This window comes from Juglans microcarpa x Juglans regia, chromosome 1D, assembly GCF_004785595.1.
Source record: "Juglans microcarpa x Juglans regia isolate MS1-56 chromosome 1D, Jm3101_v1.0, whole genome shotgun sequence".
NCBI classification, from domain to species: Eukaryota; Viridiplantae; Streptophyta; class Magnoliopsida; order Fagales; family Juglandaceae; genus Juglans; species Juglans microcarpa x Juglans regia.
In genome coordinates, this window is record NC_054594.1 from 23,077,614 (window position 1) to 23,100,238 (window position 22,625).

General features: G+C 34.3%; 3 protein-coding genes across 3 annotated transcripts in view; 1 reads left to right on the top strand and 2 right to left on the bottom strand.

Annotated features, from left to right (window-relative positions):
- The window catches only part of LOC121254509 (putative UPF0481 protein At3g02645), a 94,056-nt gene that overhangs the window by 40,640 nt on the left and 30,791 nt on the right, over positions 1-22,625 (bottom strand). The window lies entirely within an intron of this gene.
- Positions 133-1,170, top strand: LOC121254526. The gene is made up of 3 exons (XM_041154609.1): positions 133-842; positions 948-1,019; positions 1,099-1,170. The coding sequence occupies exons 1-3, from the start codon at positions 420-422 to the stop codon at positions 1,141-1,143; spliced, it is 540 nt and encodes a 179-aa protein (XP_041010543.1). The 5' UTR covers positions 133-419; the 3' UTR covers positions 1,144-1,170.
- On the bottom strand, positions 6,237-8,255 carry LOC121242367. Its single transcript, XM_041140267.1, has 2 exons — positions 7,345-8,255; positions 6,237-7,299 (listed from the first exon to the last, which is right to left on the bottom strand). The coding sequence occupies exons 1-2, from the start codon at positions 8,176-8,178 to the stop codon at positions 6,313-6,315; spliced, it is 1,821 nt and encodes a 606-aa protein (XP_040996201.1). The 5' UTR covers positions 8,179-8,255; the 3' UTR covers positions 6,237-6,312.

Below are 22,625 nucleotides of genomic sequence, written 5' to 3' on the forward strand. Positions count from 1 at the left end.
CTAACTACGTGAACTCTAGAACTACTCTGAAGCAATTTGTTGACCAGTATGATTCGGCCCTTAGGAGGAAGGTAGAGAATGAAGCAATTGCTAACTTCAATTTCTTTAACACGAACATTCCTTGCATAAGTCGCTATCCTCTTGAGAAGCAATTTCAAAGTGCATGTATTCTTGCTAAATTCAAAGAGGTACAAGAGGAATTGCGAGGATTTCTATATTTGACTACTAAGGAGATGGGGTGTGAGGAAGGTAGATATATGTTCGTTGTTGTGGATGAGGTTTAAGTTGGTAATGACTTATTAAAACGTGTAACCTTTAATGTGGAAGTTGATCAAGATCCACTTGATGTGAAATGCAGTTGTAAGTTATTTGAGTTTAAGGGTATTTTGTGTAGACACGCTCTCCGTGTCTTAACTCAAATGGGCCAACATACAGTACTATCAAAATACATCTTGGATCGGTGGAGGAAAGATATTAAGCGAAAATACACCTTTGTGAAAAGTAATTATGACACTACTAGCATCGACGATGCACGAAGGTATGATAGGATCCAAAATCGTTTCAATGAACTGTGTTCCAATGCTTCAAAGGCTGAGAGCAGTTGTGTTAAATTAATTAGTCAGATAGAACAGTTGAAGACACAGTACCCTGGTATCGCTGATCATGATACTAGCAACATAGTTGATACAGCTCCTTCGACGGAGGCTTCAACCCCTAGAGTTCTTAGTCCTTTTGTAGTTCGGAGTAAGGGAAGACCACCGTCTAAGAGAAAAGTGCACCCCGCTGAGAAGAGTATTAAGAAATCCAGTACGAAAAGGCAATTGCACAACAACCAAGCTGAGGTTCATTTTTATTAATTTTGTATACTAAATTTACGATTCACTTGGTCTTGAATATTTTTGTTGTTTTTTATTTAATTTATTTTTAATTTATACTTTTAACACTAGGATCAACAAAGTCAAGTTTGGACACATGCGCCGGAATTTTTTTCAACTCCTTCGACTGCTCATCACTCACAGGTAATGTAAAACTAAAATATTTTGATAATCTTTTTAGTGAATTGTGTTGACACTAACAAGATTTTTTATGCCTTTATAGGACAACATTACAGAGGCTTTCCATCAAGACTTCAGTGCTTTTTGATTGGTAGATACCAGGGGAGATGAGATCGGAGATGGAGCTTGGCAACGGTGTCGATGGCTGGTTCTAACGGGTTCTGCTCGCGAAGGCTACTCGCGAAGTGGAGATGGGTATCGCGTGGGTTCGGGTCTCGCCCGTGTGTTTTAAAATCACTTATTTTACTTTATTTCATTTGCAACGTGTATTGACACGTCGAGCGGGATGTCCGAACGGGACTTAAGGGTGGGATGGGTAGCATTTCTCTTTGCAATTAAATGACAGTATTCGAATCCTTCCGAAATGACCGACCATATTGGTTGTATGGTCCATTTCGAAAATAAATGTATACCACTATTTCGAAGAAGACTTTCAAGTTGAGATTGAGGAGGTGACAATTTTTTCCAAGCGTTACATCAATGCGCATGACATTAGCATGCCTAATTAATATTGAATTGTCGTTCATTTGGCTAATTATTAGAGTAGTCCGAGTAATAAGTTTATTTACATGTTTGATTCTTGAGATGTATTAAACAAACCACCAATTTCACATGAATTTCTATTTGTGGGTCGTGTTGAGTCGTGTCAAGTCATCAGTATTAGATTATATCAGTAAATCAAACACAACCCATTTAATTAAATGGGTTAGAACCTAAAATCCTAACATGATCTATATAAACATGGGTGACACGACATGACCCGCTAAAACCATTTAATACTTATGTATACGACCCATTTCACCTATTTCAACTCGTTTAGCCCGTTTCAATCCTCTCATATAAAGAGGTTTAGATTACTCATATTTATTTTTTAACTTAATTAATTCAATTTCATATATAATCAATGATAACTATATAACATGATCCACAATTACTATTGGATTTATGATAAAATATTTTAGTATCAATATCCAAATCAATAATATATAAGAAAATTAATACTTTCGTAAAATAAAATTATATATTAACAACAAAGCTCAATAGTTTGAAATATTAAGTTGTTAAATACTAAAATTAATATTACATTCCAAGAAAAAAAAATTTTAAACTAAACATTTATAAAACTTGAAAAATATAATTCATTCATATAATACAGGTTGATTGCATGTTCTATGAACTCACTAGCAATTGACCTGTTTATTAATTGTGTCTCATTTGATCAACCCTTTTAGACCCAAACCCATTTATATCAAACCTAAATCCGGTAATTATTTTATTTCATAATTGTATCGAATTCATGAGTCGTGTTATATGTTATCACACCTAATTAATTTACCCCTACATCTCTGGCCACTTGATTGTTGTGATATACATATATATATATATATATATATTTTGTATGAAAACAATCATGTGGTAACATATGTTATGTATATGCCAGCGATTTGTTGTGTATACCGGCGACTTGCCAGCGATATAAAAATCGCTGGATTATGTATATGCCAGCGATTTGTTGTGTATATCCAGCGATACATAATCGCTGGAAAAATTGTTGAACCTTGTAGTGCATGTTCATATGACACGAACTGTATTAAAAATGAAGTTTAAAATTAAATTTTTTACAAATAAGATTCTAAGAAGTAAATGATACCAAAAGTGTATAAGTTTTCCTTTCTTACTTATCCCGACATAAAAAAAAAAAAAAAAAAAAAAAAAAAAAAATTCTTCGTAAGGTCAGGGGCATTGGAGCCAATTGAAGGCATTCAAGAACTTGAATAATAATACTATAAAATTATTTATTGATAATTTTTTAATATTATTTTTATTTTGAAGTTTATACAAGTTATATTAATTTTTGTGTTTAGATAATGATACAATATTGATTAAATAAAATATTTAAAAATTTAAAATTAAAATTTTTTATATTTGAATGATGTTTGAGAATGAAATTTTGTGAATTTTAAATTTCCATGTCTCATCTCAATTGCTAACCAATTAAAGCTCAAAATTTGGATACGAGAGACTGATGTAGGCCGAATGTCTTTCAGTTTGTTCCCCGGTTATTCTATTTTTATATTCCTTCTTCATCCACCATTCTCTCTCCGTCTCTGTGACTGATTTAATTTTATACCATCATGGGGTCTACAGTATAAGTTTGGGAACGAAATAACATTTAGGATTAATCGTTTAGGCCTCATAATTATATTGTCTTACTTCCGTAATTTTCTTTGGTTGATAACCTACTCTCAAACCCCTAATTAGTTCGAAGAATGACATGCAAGTTTAATTAAGCATTAAACTCTTGAAAGAGAATCAATCTCTGTATAAAATAAATATTAAGAATAGTAGTCGTACTTTAAAGAGAAAAACATAAGTTAAATTTTTTATTTTATTTTATATGAAAATTTAAAAAAATCATAAAGATGAGATATGATATTTTTAAAATTTCCAAAATTCTAAGTTTTATCTTTGAAAGCAAACCAGCCCTTACTTGTTGTTCGAACGTAGGCTTTTTGTTACGAAGGCTTCTAAGTTTTTTGTTTACGAAGAAAGATTCAGCTGACTGTTAATATTGTCTCGGGGAACCATCTCGATCCAACTCCAAGTCCTTATAATTAGTATTGTCTCCATTGATCACGTGGTCCATTTATGATCATCATTGTCATATTAAAGGTCCATTTATAACCTTCAACCCAAAACAGACCTGTTGGTTGTATAGTCCATTTCGGAAGCAGCCCATGTATCCACTGTCCCGAAAGACAAGTCGAGATTGAATTGATGATAATTTTTTCAAGCGTTACATCACTGCGCATGACATTAGCCTTCGTAGTAAACATTTGGACGTTTATTTGTCTAATTATTAGAGTATTCCGAACAATAAGTTTATTTACATGTTTATTTCTTGGGATGTATTAAACAAACCCCTAATTTCATGTGAATTTATATTTATACATATATTGTATTGAATCGTATTAAGTCATAAATATTAGATTATATATATTAATTTAAATACGATCTATTTAATTATACAGACCAAAACTTAAAAACATAACCTGATTCAAATAAATAAGCATGATACGACATGATCCGTATTTAATAATTATGTACACAGTCGTCATGTCTTGAAAAAACACAAGAGGCGGAGAAATGACTTTTAGATCGAGAAAAGTTAGTATTACACTTCCAACATTTGCGTCTCTGTATGTGAATTAAGGGTGTTGATTTAGAGATGAAGAAGAGTAAAGAGGAAAAGTTAAAAAAGACGACATGACAAATAACAAAACCATGACAACGAGTACGAAACTTGACTACACTTTGGGAAACGACACCAGCTAGCATTGACTAGACATGAGTGCAATCAAAAACGAAAAAAATAAAACTAAGAAAAGCCTAGCATACAAAATGAGTAGAAATGGAGAGGCCTTTTTTGGGGGTCTTCTTCGGTGTAGCGACCTTTCTTCAAATACCAAGCAATTCAACCCACGGTGAATTGAAGTCCAACCTTGATAGACTTTGAGATCGACTTCTTCCTGTCTCCACCTCTTCTGCCTTTTGGTGGCCCCACCGAGCCAACCTGCCTCTTCCTTCAAAGCCATAGCAACTCGGTGGCCCTACTGAGCCAGCCTTATCTTCATCTTCTTCCTCGGGGTGAAGAACAAGAAGAGGATCAAAGCCTTGGAGAATAAGCTGAGGACAAAGCTTTGGATTATGGGTTGAGAGAAAATCCCAAGAAAAGCTTCAGACTTGCAGATCCTGAGTTCTCGTTTGGCAGTGAAAGGACAAGTAGGGAGAAAGGGAAACGTGCTTCGTAGGGAGAAGAGATAGAGAGAAAAACAAAACATAAAAAAAAAAAAAGACACGCTAAGTGTGTGGTGTACTCCGGTAAACAGTAGGCTGATGCCAAAAATTTCTCTAACTTATTTGGGGTTTTGTGAGGTCGTTACACTTCTAGTTCATTTAGCAAACACTAGTGAAGATCCTAAAACAATTAAGGAGTGGGGCCACATGCTTAGCAACAATGGGATTTAAAATTTTGAGTTTTTATTAGGTATGAATATTTGGTATATATGACATGATATTGATGTTGCTATAGAGCAATTTTCTTATTTCCTACTTGAAAAATTATAGAGAAATTAGATTCATGTCTGCTTTAATTTCAACTAAAGAAATTGCAATTGAAATGAAAATAGAATCAATATTTCATGAAAAGCGAACAATTTGTATAAAGAAACAATTTGGTGAAAAATATTGATGATGAGACTGCGCCACATTAATCTGCCGAAAAGTTTTTTAGAATTGATTATTATATATATATATATATATATATATATATATATATATATAGTACTAGATCAAGCTAGCTTTTCAATCAACTAAAAATAGGTTCGAACAAGTTACAATATATGAAAATATTTTTGGTTTTTATTCAGTTTGAAAAAAACTAAGATCTTTAGAGGATGATGATTTGGGAAAAAAGTTTCTTAGTTTGGAAAGTTTTCTAAAACATGGTGAATATTCTTGGTTTAGATTTGCTTTCAAATTGAAAGTATTAAAAAAAGGTTTTGCAAATAGATACTAGTAGTACTCCAATAGAAACATTAGATTATATTAAAAAGTTAGATTCTTTTCCAATTTTATGCATTGCTTATAGAATATTATTGACAATACTTGTGACCGTTGCACCCGAAGAAAGAAGTTTTTCAAAACTAAAATTAATAAAATCATATTTACATTCAACTGTCACAAGAAAGATTAAATGGATTAGCCATTTTATCTATCGAAAATAACATATTAACAAATATTGAGTATAAAAATTTGATAAGTAATTTTGCATCTCAAATGGCAAGAAGAATGATATATAACATTTCATGATAATACGTAGCCTTGCCGCTATGGTGGTCTTCTAATGATGTGAGTAATAACACTGCTAGATAATACGTAGCCTTGCCATACGGCTGTCTAAGCAATGAGAAATTTCATTCCACATTGTTATTCAAGAATAGTGCTATTAATTGCACTGATAGGGACACGAGTTAAAGCACAGAATAGGCTAAAATGGATGCACGGACAATCTTATCCATCTTAGCCAATTTCGTGTTTTAGCTTGAGCACTCGCCCGTGTCCCAATCAATTTCATTCAATAAATAACTCAACAAAAGATAACAAGTCACTCTTAATTTGTAAAATCTTATTATTCGACATTTATTACATTTAACTATGAGAACAAACATCAAGATTAACACACTGCACGAAAAACCTAATGAATAATGGAAAATATGGTTTGTGTAATTGTAAGTGCAAGCAATAAGAAAGCAACCAGAAATGAAACCGATGCCCAAGGACTGTTGAAATAATCACGCCTTAATTTTGCCATCCATACATTCCTGCGTCTCCTACAATGCATGTTCACATCCATGATAGTTCTAGCATAAATGTTGGTTGAAAAACTGACATAGTGACCAAGCTTGTTAACCATGGTGGAAATAATTTCATCATCACCCAAATTGTTATGGATAATTCCTCTATGACGGAGTAACTTAACATCCTTTGGAGTATTAATGAGATCATCCATGAAGCACACATAGTTGGTGACGTAATTCACATTGCAAGGTGGATGACAGTATTGCTCATCTGCAATTAGATTTCGTAAGTAAGTCTCTGTATGATCTTCTATGCTCAAAGGTGAAATCTCCATTAGCCCATTGTTGAACTTTATGGAAAACAAATTAGATTTCTTTGCCTTCTTGAATTTGATTCCAGCCTCTGCAAGCTCTGTGGCACCATGTATGTTCATGGCTTCAATCTCTCTAAGAGCAAGTAGACGCTTAAATTTCTTTGCCTTGTTGAATTCGACTCCAGCCTCATGAAGCTCCTTACCATAAGGTACTGACTTCCAGTTTTCAATCTTGTCCAGACAAAGTAGACTCTTCAATTTCTCTACTGTCTTTAATTCATCTACATCCATTTGCGTCCCTGTTTCACACAATTTTGACTTCTGGTCTTCATTCCTATTTCGATGAGCATGTAGATCCTTAAATTTCTTTGCCTTGTCGAATTCAATTCCAGCCTCTTGAAGTTCAATGGCATAAGGTATTGTTGTCCAACTCCAAATCTCAAATAGATCATCCTTAAATTTCTTTGCTATATTGAATGCAACTCCAGCCTCCTGAAACTCTGAGCCAAACGGAATTGATTCCCAGTCTTCATTTTCAATTGCTGCCATATTGACTTGGAATCTAGGTTTCTGAAATTCGCGGGTTTACGAAATTGCCTTCCTCATGTTTTCCACCTTTGCAAGTAATGGAATGATAGCTTCATGAATTAGGCCAAATAGGCGCTTAAATATCTCTGCCACCTTGAGTTTGACTCCTTCCTCTTGATGTTCTTTGGCATGATCTATTTCTGTATCAAGTAATGAAATACCAATGGTTGCATGTATGAGACCAAGGAGATGCTCAAACTCTGTGTTCTTGAATCTGAACCCGATCGTTAAACATTGACATACCATGTCTAGAAGTGAAGCGGTGAGAGCATCATGCGCCAAACAAAGTAGATGCGTAATCTTTTCGATTAAATTATAACTTGATGCATCGACATTCCATTCAAATGGTAAAAAGTAGGAGAAAAAATCGAGGGCAAGATCCTTAAGTCGTGTCTGGATAGCCTGAGCTGTGGAGGTAAAGCTTTCAACACTAATTCCATCTTTCTCCTCATCAATATCGACAACGTGTTCTCCTAACTTTTTGGATCTGTTATGAAGTAGTGTGTTGTTACTCTCACTCATTCCAAACAATTTATCCAAAACAAAGAATGGAAGTTGATTTTCAAATAACAGTAGATCACGAGCTATTCTAGAACGCACCCACTGCATTTGAAAGATTGGGTCATCTTCATGACAATCTTCTGCTTTCTTGTAGATTTCATACTTGTGGAACAACTCAATAATGAAACACCCATCAAGTACCATCATTTCTACAAACTCCTCTGAGGTGTGGCTAATGTGTTCTCCATAGCAATTACGAGCTCCTTTTTCCAATTCTTTCATGGTGGCAATGTATGTTTCTACACTTCCTTCCGTTCTTTTAAGCATTTGATATAGATATCGCAATTTATGCTCTTTCATAAACCCCTGGCCAACCGTGCTTTGATCGTTGTAAGGACCGATGGCAAGCAGCACAGGTTTGTATGCCTTCTCGTTTACGTTACGTAATTGCTCATGCCAGGTTGTGACTTTTTTGGACCAGACCAGACCGGACCGAAATGTTTAAATATAAATTTTTTAATATATAATATATTATTTTACATAGTAGTGGATAAGTTAATTATGTAAGTTCCATATAATCTATCACTATTGATCATATAAAATGTAAAATAATATATACTATTAATTAACTAATATATCATATGATACTATATATTATTTTATGTAGATACATATAACTCTACTATTTATACTAAATTAAAGTAATTTAGTAATTTTATTAAGATATATAAGTTATAAATAAGCATGAATAATTTATAGATAATGAAATTATTTAATGTTCATTAACCATATATAGAACGTTAGAATCTCTCCTCTGATCAGCAACCTAAGCGCAGTTTGGGTATTTTATAATTTATACTGGATCAAGCTGGAATCTCTTATTTGAGAGGGTTATCCTGACCTTTTTTCGACACACGTTTAAAGCTTTGTTTTGGGATACCTCTATTCCCTACATTTCTTCTTGCAAAGCATTCAACAGAACCAACTTTCCGACGGCACAATGTTTCTTTGCAGAATCTTGCTTTCCTTTTTCTCTTTTATAAATGTATAGCAGTATATATATATATAGGCAGCTAGTAAAAGACTTGTAAATATATATAAAAAAAAAAAAACAGAGTTAATAAAACCATATTAAAGTTCTTGTAAAAGGCTAAAAGGAGACTCTAATCTCGATATTGGAATCAGGCCAGTTATTTATTAAATTTTTTAAGCATATCTTCCGTCCACAAATTACATCCCAACGTGACCCGCAAGTATAAATTATTAATTAGTATCACATTATGTTAGGAATCCTTTAAAACTTAAAAAAAAAAAAGAAAAAAAAAATCTATTCACGTTCCGTTAATTAGTTTGATAGAAAAGAAATATAAAAGTGATTTTGGTCCTATATAAAAATTTAAGAAGAATTCTAAATTAATTAAAAAAACTAGATAATTTTTTAAAAAATAAACGTTTAGATAATAACAACGTGTTGAAAAAAAATTAGAAATTTACAAAAATCCAAAAAGGGAAAATAAAATGTGAGCGATACTGGTTAAAATAAAAGGAGTTCGAAAACACAAAAGATTAATAGGACCCAATAACATTAATATATATATATATGGTTCTCTCTATCCTTTTGTGTTTATATTTTTTTAATAAATCAAAAAGTTCATATGAGCGATAAGTTTTCAATGACCCAATAACATTAATATTTTCTTTATTATTACGCCCTTCATTAATTTGAAACATAAAACCGGAACTAAAAGAACTTTAAAAAAAAAAAAAAACTTAACACCAAATTATTAAAAGATTCTAAAAATAAAATATATAAATAAATTAGAACTATTTGAGCAAGAGTAGAAGAGATCAATTTCACAGAATGCATCCACCGTAGGATATATACATGGTTCATATATAGACACCTCATAAACTTAAGCCTCATTTAATTGTAGATTTTGATATCCAAAAGTAGAGATACTAATTATACTGTCTTTCATTAAACATCCTAATTAGTATATTCAGGTAAAATGCTGTGTAATTGTAATAACAACTCAACGATATAGACAGCCTGCAGATAATTGTATATGCATGGCCAAAGAAGGAAATGGAACTTATTAGAGCATTCGCAATAGACTAGTCAAATGTCAATACAAGTCCAAACTTTAGCTAGATGTGAGAAAAAACCTCCATATTGGACTAGCCAATAATTTAAAGCTTAAGACTTGATGAATAGTAAATCTTAAGTCCTCTCTAAATATGACTAGCTACTATTCATAATGGAAATCAATATTTAATGATTTTATCACTTCCCTCTCTCTTTAAATGGTAAAGCATGCATGACATGCACATTATTTCTATTGATTGATAAAGTAAAAAATATAATATTATATTATTATTTTAACTTTATAATAGCTAGTCTAATGTGAACTCACCTAATTAAAAATTAAGATTCTAATCAAATTTTAGACTTGATAATAGTTAGACCATTAAAAATGCTCTTACTTACTTGCTCTATTGCTCAACGGCCTACATATGATTGTTTCTTCGGCTGAATCGAGAAAGCCTGAAGGAGAGATTATAAAGATGCAACCTACATAGAGGGAACGTTAAAGACTCTGCTAGGCTTGTCAGCTCTGTGACATATAAATATTCCCGAGGACAGCTCTAACTCTAAGACGCAGTAAAGTGTAAAACAAATATACAATAGACTATTTTCTTTTTAAATTTAGTTTACTATTTTCTTTACTTTGGTATATTTAAATTATAAAACAATATTTTATTGTATAACTGTAAAATGATTGTGAGAGGAAATTACCTATTTAAGATGTTAGAATTAAAAAAATTATAGTATAGGGATATATAGATATATATATATATATATGTATGTTTATGTATTAGGAATATAGGTACTTCAATAATGTTTTAAATGACTTGCGCTTAGTGAATTATTTGTGTAGTTATAGGAGATGTAAATTCGTATATTTTTTTTGAAAAAATTAATAATTTGAGATCTTTATGAAAAATCTCATTTTTCAATAGTAGACATAACTATTTTTTAAAAAGAGTACGTACGTGAGATTATACATCCTAAAATTATATCCAACATTAGTTAAAATTTAATTTTTTTTCTTAAGTTCTGAACTGGTTTGAAAATTTGAGAAAACAGAGTGAAAAGATAAAAATATGGTTGGTTGACCCATGACCCGAAATATGTTAATTTCAAATACATATATCATGACCTACTAGAATATGTTGAAGTTTCAACCTATAGTAGTGGCACACCGACACCGGAAATGTATAAATAATATAAAATACTTGATCAAAAATAATATTTTTTTGAAATTCCTAAAACATCTAAAATGTGTTAAAATATGTGTAACACATTCATTTTATACCTTCCATCGCAAAATAAAAATAATAACTTTTATTATAATAAAATAAAATTTGAGAAACCCATCTTTGTAAAGTCATTCTTTTTGGGCAATATCAATATTATCATATAATGAAATCAGTCACATCTCTATAATCTTTCACAGGTTAATTTTTCTCTTTAATTAAAAGATTTGCATTTTGAAAACTTAATGACTTCTAGTTTTAAATAAAAATTAGTAACTTGATTAATAAAAATTAATTAACTAATTAGATCTATTATTGTTTAAATAAACTCAACTTATAAGTTAGAGCCTTGAATACGAAAAGAAAATTAACTAATTATTTCATCTTGATGGGAGTTTCAAATTGGAAATTCGGTCAGCTGGGAAATGAGTCTCATACAAGTGTGAGTAAAGAACCGGATTAAAAGCATCCATAATTTTAATAAGATGGTTTAATTGTGTTTAAATTCATCGTGGTAGGTTGTAATAAGAGAATATACATGGGCAGGGGAATTGGCCATGTTTGTAAGGTAGAGTTTGACTCGATCAAAGTGATTTTAACTAGTTAATTAACTAATTCCCATTTTAATATATAGATGATGCTGCTACAATTATATTATACACATCACTTGCAATTATGATAATTTTTATTAAGTAGTTATCATAATTGGTTAGGTAGGGTTCTTTTTTTTTATTATTATTATTATTATAATAGGTTCAAATTGTTCCAAGTGCCTATATAAATTAGAGCCTTGAATATGAAAGAAAAATTAACTAATTATTTTATCTTGATGGGAGTTTCAAATTGGAAATCTGGTTAGGTGAAAACTGTGTCTCATGATACAAGTGGGACTAATTTTAATAAGATAGTTTAATTGTGTTTAAATTCAACGCGGTAGGTTGTAATAAGAGTATATACTTGGGGAGGGGAATTGGCGAAGTTGGTTAGGTAGAGTTTGACCTGATCAAAGCGATTTTTACTAGTTAATTAACTAATTCCCATTTTAATATATAGATGATGATGCTACAATTATATTATACACATGGGATCAGAGAGCCTAAGGATTAGAGAGTTTTTAATGTTAAAATTAATAAGTATTCTTGAAAGTTTGTAAATAAGTAAAAGAGTCTAATGATCAGAGAGCCTCTTTCGTACCTGGAGCTGGCTATTTATATCATGGGTTGGGTTGGGTTGGGGAGATCATCTTTGTCTCCACAAAGTTCATGCCTTTCCTTCTATTTATGTTGTCAGAGTCCTTTAATGCGGTGTAACTCTATGACGGCACCATAAATGTGGCGTATAGCTTGATAGTGGCGTCATTAATGCGACGTGATTTCTTGACTTTCTGTTTATACCTTGTGAGTCTTTGATGGTCTGATGTCGACGGATCGAGGGTCGTCCGCGTTTCCCGTTGCGCTATGTACAAGTTTTTGTGCTCTGAATGCGGCTGCAGGCTGTTAGGCTAACCTGTCTTGTCGATTACTTGTCTCCCTTTTCTGGTAGAGGTTTTACCCCCTAGGGGGGCTTAGTGGCGTTTGAGCCAGGTATCGGGCTAAGGCCCAATGGGCCCTATGAAGTAAGGGAAAAATCCCCTTACAAGTTTGAGGGGAATTCTTTCTTTATTCCTTAACCCTTTGCATTGCAAGTCCACCCAGCCTTCTTTGCTGCAAGCCAAGCATGGTTCGCCTCACACCAACGTGGTGATATGTTGTCGATTACGTTTTCACATTGAATAGCATCCCTGCGATTTCTATGTTGTGACTTCGTGTTATGTAGCCATTTATTCCACACATCGTATCTATAGATATACTCTGCAGGAGTTGCGATAATTGAGGGATTCTGGTACATTGAGGGACACGTGGTGCTACATGGAATTATGACACCTCAGGAGTTCAAACGTTAACCCTGCCTATATAAGGACCCTTCCTCTCTATTGGGAAATCCAATATACTCATTCTGCCTTTCACTCTACTTCCTGTGCTCCTTACCCCACTGTTTGAGTTCTTCGTTCCTCTACTTTCCTTCGTTTTTCTCCCAAAACGTTTTTGCTTTTCCTTCTATCTCTCATGGCTCCAAAGAAATCTTCACGCCTTGCTGGATGGGTTGGATCCTCTAGTGGTGCCTAGGCCACTACTCATTTCATTTGCAAAAACAAACATGGCAGTCGTGTCAGTATAATCTGAGTTGTGGAGGTTGAGCTTTCAACACTAATTCCACATTTCTCCTCATCAATATCGACAACGTGTTCTCCTAAATTTTTGGATCTGTTATGAAGTAATGTGTTGTTACTCTCACTAATCCCGAACAATTTAGCCAGAACAAAGAATGGAAGTTGATTTTCTAATAACAGTAGATCACGAGCTATTCTAGGAAGCACCCACTTCATTTGAAAGATTGGGTCATCTTGACAATCTCCTGTTTTACAATAGATTTCAAACTAGTGGAACACTCAATAATGAAACACTCATCAACTACTATCATTTTTACAAACTCATCTTAGGTTTGGCTAATGCGTTCTCCATAGCATTTAAGAGCTGTTTCTTCCAAAGTTTTTTTTCAAGGTGGTAATGTATGTTTCTACACTTCCTTTCATTCTTTTAAGCATTTGTTGTAGATAGCGCAATTTATGCTCTTCCATAAACCCCTGGCCAACCTTGCCTTGGTTGTTGTAAGGACTGATGGCAAGCAACATAGGCTTGTAAGCCTTCTTGTTTACATTTTTTTTTAAGCAAGCAGATTTTATTAGAAAATGAAAAGATGATACATGAGGAAGGGATGAGGTTTTCCAACAAACACCCCAGTACAATAGCCACAGTGCAAAAGTGATGGAAAAACAAAAATTACAATGGGTTTTGGGACTAATTTCTTGGTCTCTACCCATGCCCTATAAAGAGGGTGTCATCTTAAAAGATGGTTTTTAAGTAAGCCATTACTGGAGGTGGTGTAAGTTGTGGATGCACTGTATTTTATTGTCTTAAGATATTTTTTGGAGAGATACTTATTCTCTTTTTCAAGATCATCGGTTAGGAAAAGCGATAACATAGTAGTCCCTTTTTCAAGACCGGCATCGGATGGACATATTTGGTGGAGCATGGAGGCCACGCGCCGATGGTTGGGAGGTGAGGTGGTGTAGATCTGAATTATCTTGAGGTAGGGAACCTGCTAGTGTGGCATGTGTAACTGGCAGAGTCATCAGGGCGTGGCGGCGCATGAGTGCCACGCGTGGAAGCTGCCTACATTTTCTCTGTGGTTCAATGTCGTTCCAGAAGATCAACGACTGTAATGTTGTGTGGTGGGGAGCATGTCGATAGGTGGTCACTGGATAGCGGTAGATCTGACCAAAACCGAACCGGTGGAGAGGAGGAGGAAAAAAACCATTACCATAAAAGCATACACACTAAACGGTTTCATAAAGGGAATGAAGAGGAGGGTGGGAGGGCGTCTCGTTTAAGTTACGTAAATGCTCATGCACTTTATACATACAACGCTCATGTTTAAAAATTCAAGTCAAGCTAGCAAGCTTTTTCTCAATTGCCTCAATACGAGTGGAGAGTTTATCCCAGCTCATATTGTAAAGAAGTAGTACAAACCTCTACTCCTAATACAAAGCATACAAATTCTAATTAATTTTAACGAAAATTTCTGATAGAAAAATGCAAGCCTTTTAATTATTAATGCGAATAGAGAGAGCATACCTCATATTCTAGAGAAATAGTACAAATCCGCAATGCTTTAAGTATTTGCATACAAATTGTCACTAAATTTATACTATTTTTCATTAAAAAATAACATGTATTGACTAAGACAAATTAAGCTTTCCACTAAACTAACAACTGTAGGTTTTTCTAAGTCTCTTCTCTAGTTTTTCTCTCGAGAGTTTTTTCTTTCACGCAAAACTAGAGGCTGAGTAAAGGAGTCAACTTTGGGTTGTTTGTGGTACGAAGCCATCAACGGAAGGATATGATGGAGGAACTAGAAAAGCAATGGGAACAAATGAGCCTCACGGAGGAAGAGATGTTGACAAATCATTTGGATGCAGGAGAAACAGAGGTTGTTCAGCGGAAGGGTGAGAAGTGCTTGATTGGAAAGGTCTGTGTTGACAAGGCTATAAGTAAGATAGTGATAACTTCAACAATGGCGAGAGTATGGCGATTGAGTAAACGGCTACTTTTATGGAAGTAGGCCCGAATCTATTCATCATTGCTTTTAGTACTCATGCTGATAAATAGAAGATAGAGGAGGGGCAACCTTAGTTGTTCGAGAATAGCCTATTCATATTCCATGAGTTTGATGGGGAGTCCTAGCCAAATAAAATGGTTTTTGATGGTGAAGCTTTCTGGATGCAAATGCATAATTTGCAACTGGCTAATATGAACCAGAATACTGGTTTGAAGATTGGCAATTCAATAGGGAAGTGGTGGATGTTGATGTCGGTGATGACTGAATTGGGTTGGGAAAATCTTTCCAGATCAAAGTGGATTTGGATCTAACAAAGCCAGTTGGAAGAGGAAGAACAATGTGTTAATGGTGTTAACGCTTGCATACCCTTAAAGTATGAGAAGTTACCATGTTTATGTTTCACTTGTAGTTGTATTTTGCATAACAATTTGCTGTGTCAAAGTCTGAAGGAAAAGGGCGATGGTAATACTACTTAGTTTGGGACATGGCTTCGAGCAGAAGCTGGTGGACGTCATATGTTTTCTAATTTTGATGTAATTTCAGGGAAACCCATTGTTGTTGCGGAGTCTAGTAATAGGAATTCCGATGTTATGAAGGTGGTTCATGGTCAGGCTGCTACGGTGGAGACTGGTGTTGAGGAAGAAATTAGGGTGGTTACTTCTCTAGAATCAGTTATGGGTAAGAACTAGGATGCAGTTACCAAAAAACAAGGAGAGGTTACAAAGATAAGAGCGAAAGGAATAAACTGCTCAAAAGTTTCAAATAGTGGAGCAACTATCACAAATAAGGATGGAAACAAATTACGTGGGAAAGGGTTAGTTACTGATGTGGTTGCTGGTGGTGAAAAGGCTCTGATATGTGATGATGGGCCAGATATGGAGTGAAGGCCCATTCAACATGGGCTAGCTATGCTAAAAGTCGATAGTAAGCCCATTGAGGGAATGGATCAACTATGTGATGTGAAACCAACTACCTGGAAGGCAATGCTTGTACAAGACAGACTACAAGATCAACGGAACTTGAAAAAAGGGGGTTGGAAATTGAAGGCACGCAAGAAAGGTATACACCCAGTCACATGTTCTGTCCAGCTAAGGAAGAAACGTATTCTGAGAGAAGGGGAGGAAGATGACAGTGACAAGTTTCAATTCAAGAAACTGAGAGATGCAAATGTGGTCTCAATTCTTGATAATATTGATGAATTGGCAGAAGTTGCTCAACACCCTGCCAACAATAATGAAAATTTTAAGTTGGAACTGCCGAAAGCTTGGGAACCCCCGTACAGTTTAGGAGCTTTACCTCATGGTAAAGTACAAGAAACTCTTTTTGGTCCTTTTGATGGAGACCAAACTTATTGCTAATAGGTTAATTTCTTAAAAGTCAAGTTGGGATATGAAGGGTGCTTTGTGGTTGACTCAGTTGGAAGGAGTGGGGAATTAGTTCTTTTGTGGAAGGAAGAGGCAGATGTGGAGATCATTAATTACTCACAAAGTCATATTAGTGGTGATGACATTGTTTAACTGCAGTTTGTGTGATCTTGGTTGGAAAGGTTGCTTATACACATGGTGTAATAATCATGCTGATGAATCTTTCACAAAAGAAAGGCTTGATAGGGTAGTTGCTAACCCAAAATGGTCAGAGATATTCTCTAATTCTGTAGTTGAGGTATTAGCAGTTTGCAATTTAGACCATAATCCTTTTTTATTACATTGTAGTAAGAGTCATGAACATATTCTTGTTCATAAAAGCAAGTTCAAATATGAAAATTGTTGGGCTCTAGAGGAAGTTTGTGTTCAAGTTGTGGATGAAGAATGAAATCGAGATGATGAAAGTGGAGATGTAGTTGGCAGGGTGCAGAAAAAACTAAGGGCTTGCATAACAGCTTTAAGTAGATGGAGCAAGCATGTTTTTAGGGGGAGAGAAAAATTGATTCAAGACAAGACTGAGTAGATTAGAAGACTGCAATTGGAAGGGGATAAGTATAAGGTGGAGGAATTAAGAGAAGTAAGAAAGGAATTGGGGATAATGTTAGAACATGAAGATCAAAACTAGAGACAAAGAGCTAAATTATAATGGTATCAAAAGGGGGATAAGAAAATGAAATATTTCCATGCTTGTGCAACAGAAAGGAAGAGAAGGGGTTTCGTTACCAAGATCAGAGATCAAAATCAGGTTTCGAGGTATGGAAAAGTTGATATCAAGAAGAATTTACAGATTATTTTCAAGGCATTTATTCTTCAACATGTCCAACATTTGAAACTATCAATGCAGTAGTGGAAAATGTACAGACAAAGGTGACTTTACAGGTGAAAGAGAATCTTGGTAGAGTATATACAGTTGAAGAAGTGGAACTTGCCCTTCATCAAATGTCCCCTTTAAGTCACCAGGACTAGATGGATTTGGTGTAGGCTTTTTCCAGCAACAATGGCATACAATTAAGGATGAGGTGTATGCTGTAGCTTTCAAATTTTTAAATAATGGCTCTCTTTCATCCTCTTTGAATTATACATACATTGCTTTGATTAAAAAGGTCTCTAAACTTGAAGCAGTGCAGGAGTTTCGACCTATTAGTCTTTGTAACGTTCTCTATAAAATTGTTTCAAAGACTATATCAAATAGATTGAAGAGAATTCTACTTGATTTAATAGCATGCAACCAAAGTGCTTTTATACCAGATAGATTAATCTCTGATAATATAATGGTGGCATTTGAGGTTCTTCATTCTATGGGAACTAAACAAAAAGGTAAAGTGGGGAGCATGGCTTTGAATTTGGATATCTCAAAAGCTTATGATAGGGTCGAGTGGAATTATCTGGAGGCTATAATGGTTAAGTTGGGTTTTGAGCATAAATTTATTTCTTTGGTAATGATGTGTGTGAAGTCGGTGAAATATTTTGTTCTGGTGAATGGGAACCCTACTAGAGAGATTGTACCAAGTTGTGGTTTGAGGTAGGGAGATCGAGATCCCCGATCTCCCTACCTATTTATAATTTGTGATAAAGGTTTGACTTCCCTAATCAATATGGCATAGCATAAGGTTCTGATTAAGGGTGTGAGTGTTGCTAGGGGGAGTCCAAGAATTAGTCATCTCTTTGCAGATAACTGTCTTATTCTGTAGAGCTAGGAGATCAGATTGGGATAATTTACAGATTCTTTTAAGGACCTATGAGATAGCATCTGATCAGAAACTAAATAGGAACAAGACTTCAGTATTTTTTAGTACAAACACAACTGCAAGTTTTAAGCAACAATTTGTGAATGAAGTAGGGGTAGCAACATGTGAAAGCTATGAAAGGTACTTGGGATTGCCATCAATGATTGGGAAGTCTAAGCATAATTCTTTTAGAAGTATTAAAGATAGAATATGGAACAAAATTTCTTGCTGGAAGAATAGTTTTTTAACAACAGTTGGTGAGGAAGTTTTAATAAAAGCTGTCTTACAATCCATTCCCACTTATACAATGAATGTTTTCAAGCTTCCTCAAAGGCTTTGTCATGAGATTTCAGCTATGTTGGCTAACTTCTAGTTGGGGAAGAAAGATAGGAGAGGGGTGCACTGGAAAAGCTGGAGTTTTATGGGAAAGGCCAAGAATTTGGGTACGATGGGGTTTAGAGATTTAGAAGACTTCAGTTTAGCACTGCTTGCTAAAAACAGTTGGAGGTTTCTACAAGATCCAATATATTTTGTTGCCAAGGTTTATAAAAGTAAATACTTTAGCAAAGAGAGTATTCTTGATGCTAAGTTAGGCAGTTCCCCATCATTCATTTGGAGAAGTATATGGATGGCAAGAGAGATGTTAAAAGAAGGCTTAATTTGGCGTGTTGGTAAGGCAAACAGATTAAAATATGGGGACATGAGTGGTTGCCAAAGCCCTCAAATTTTAGTGTTCGATCTCCAATTTCATCTCTTGGAGTTGAGGCTAAAGTTTGCTAGCTAATTGAAGAGGATGTTCATCAATGGAAAGAAGATACTATTCGAGCTCATTTTAATGAAGAAGGGGCTGCAATGATCTGTAATTACCTATCAATATCAGAGGTGGGGAGGACAAACTTATCTGGAATTGGAGTAAGGAGGGGAAATTTTTTGTTCGCAGTGCCTATTATATGTTACAAGAAAAAAGAAGAAAGGACAAGGGAGAGTGCTCCAATAGAGGAAAAATAGATGAAAAATGGAGTAAGATTTGGAATTTGCAGGTTCCAAATATGATAAAGCAATTTCTGTGGAGAGCTAACAATGATGCTTTACCTATTAAAACTTCTCTTTGTAAGAGTCAGATTTGTGATGAATCTAACTGCTCAATATGTGGCAATGCTGAAGAGACTATCATGCATGTTTTATGTCAATGTCCAGCAACTAATGATGTTTGGACAAATCTAGTAGCGTTCTGCAGAAATGGACAGTCACTAGAAATGATTTCCAGGAATTATGGGACAAGTTGTGCAGTCATTTAGATAAAGAAAAGCTGGAGGAAACTTCTTCAATATTGAGGGGTATATGGCATCGAAGGAATAAGTACTTATTTTATAACATGTTTCTTAACCCTTCACAGGTAATCAAATGGGCTTTATCACAGCTAAAGGAAAATAAGGAAGCACAAGAGAGATTAGGTGGGAGACAAGCTAATGAAGGAGGGGGAGGGATAGACCGGCAAAGGAGGAGGAAGCCAGCAGAAGAGATTTTTAAAGCTAATTTCGATGCTGCTATTGATAATCAAAGAAGCTAGTTGGATTGGGAGTTATTATCCGAGACTAGGAAGGTTAGATTGTGGTAGCCTTTTGTGATCAAGTGAAGATGGCAGCTGATTCTGCAATGGCAAAGAATTTAGCTTTGAGGAAAGCAGTGAAACTGTGTTCTGATTTAGGCCTTAATAAGGTGATATTTGAAGGAGATGCTCAAGTGATTGTGAATGCAGTAAACAAAGATAAAGAACATTGGACATGGTATGGGCAAGTTTTAGAGGATGTAAAGCAGTTTCTCAAAATTATGTTACATTGGAAAATAGCTTTTATTCGTAGATCCGGTGATGGGTGTAAATGATAAAGTTGGCTAGGATTAGATGACTAAATGATAAGGTTTATCTTATCATTATAAGTTTGAATTTGAATGAATGTAAAACAATTGTTGACTTTATCTTGAACAACATTGAGTTTATCTAGAAGTCTTTAAGGTTGGTTAGATAAGTCAGTAATGTGAAATTTGAATTCAAAAATATCTGAAATTATCCATAACAGAAGTTGAACACATATCAGTAACTATAGAGAAGAATTATCGTGAAGTGTTAGCAATCCGTCAGGAAACGTTCTCGCAACTGACTCTACGTGTCAGTAGAATCCTACTTCAACTGGGACTCTTTCCAGATCTAATATTTAAAGGGATTCGGTTTTATAACTCAATTAAGGAGTTGGATTAAGGATCATTCATATACATGTTCGTGTGCTTATAAAGGAAAAATTATCTTGATAATTTTCACATTGATTTTTTTCATCTCTCCTTAAGTGTGATGGTGCTCCAAGTGTAGAGGAACAAGTGATTGGATTTTAGCCTCTAGAGTTCGAGGAGGAAAGGCAATATTTGAAGATCGCCAGAGGTTCTGGCTGCTACCGCGGTAGAAGACAATCGAGTTGTTTGTCTTGGCAAGTAAGAAAATCAAGTTGCAAAGGTTTTGTAATTGATGAATACTTGTAATTGATTTTCAAATAATAAAATTGACTTTTCTGGATTTGGCTGCCCCATAGGGTTTTACCTTTAAAAAGTTCTTTAAAGGGTTTCCCTTCGAAACCAATCATTGTATTGATCACAGTATTTGATTTATTTCAACATTCCTACTATTGAGATCTAACCAATTTGTTCAAGTAATTTGGTAGGTGATTTATTGGAATAATAGGGATACTTTGGAAATTTCAATTGGCATCAGAGTGTGGTTCATTCATTCGAGTGTGATCTATGCCCCTGCAATATGTCATCCTTGACTGCCCCACCGCACTTCAATGATGAAAATTATGCATATTGGAAAGTACGTATGCGAGCTTTTCTCAAATCATTGGATGAACGAGTGTGGCATTCTGTTGAAAAAGGATCGACTAAACCAACAACAAGTATTGACGATTGGACAAAAGATGAAATCAGCAACTGTAACTGGAACATCAATGGACTGAATGCTATATTCGTGGCTGTATCTCCTGAACAATTTAATAGGATATCCATGTGTGAGGTTGCTAAAATAGCATGGGATATTCTGGAGGTTACACATGAAGGAACAAAAACTGTGAAAAATTCAAAAGTACAATTTTCAACCTCTCAGTTTGAAGAGATTAAGGCCTCGTTTGTTTTCAAGAAATATCTCATCTCATCTCATCTCACTTCATCATTACAACTTTCTCAAATCCCCACACAAAATAAAATAAACAATTCAACTTTTTCAAATCCCAAAATAAAAATAATATTAAAAAATATATTCTAACAATATTTTATTCAACTTTTTAACTTTAATCTCATATCTGAAAACAAACGAGCCCTAAGATGCTGGAAGATAAAAGTTTTTATGAGTTTTATGCTAAACTAAATGACATTGTTAATTCCAGGTTTAATCTCGGATAAAAAGTTGAAGATTCAAGAATTGTAAGGAAGATTCTGAGATCCTTACCTGAAAGATTTCGGCGTAAAGTCACTGTTACTGAAGAATGTAAAGACTTGGATGTATAAAGGTACAAGAGCTGGTCGGGTCTTTACAAACATATGAGTCTTCACTTCCTCAAGCAAGAAAAGGTAAGTCTATTGCCTTAAAAAATATAATAGAAAATCATGAGGATTCTTCAGATGAACAAAGTCTAAATAATGAGGAAATAACCCTCATTGCAAGGAAGTTCAGAAAATTCATGTTTAATAAAAAGGATAGTAGTAAACTAAAACGAAGAAAAGAGTTTTCTAGTAAGAAAAATGAATCTGAAAATTGGAATAAAAATAAGATTGAAAAAAAGGACAAAGTGAAGTGTCATGAATGTTCAGGGTATGGTCATATAAAAATTAAATGCTCAAATTTCAGAAAAAGTAAAGGAAAAGCATTGATTGTCACACTAAGTGATAGTTATGAATCTGAAAATTCATCATCTGATAATGAAAAATCTTTTATGGCTTTTTCCACTATTGTGAAGGATTTGACTAAGGTTGAACTAACAAAACTTGAAAGTGAAAGTGTATTTAGTGATTTGGATGTAGCACTGGTCGAAGTTGATCAAGATTTGAGCATACAAGAAGCATATAATGATGTATGTGA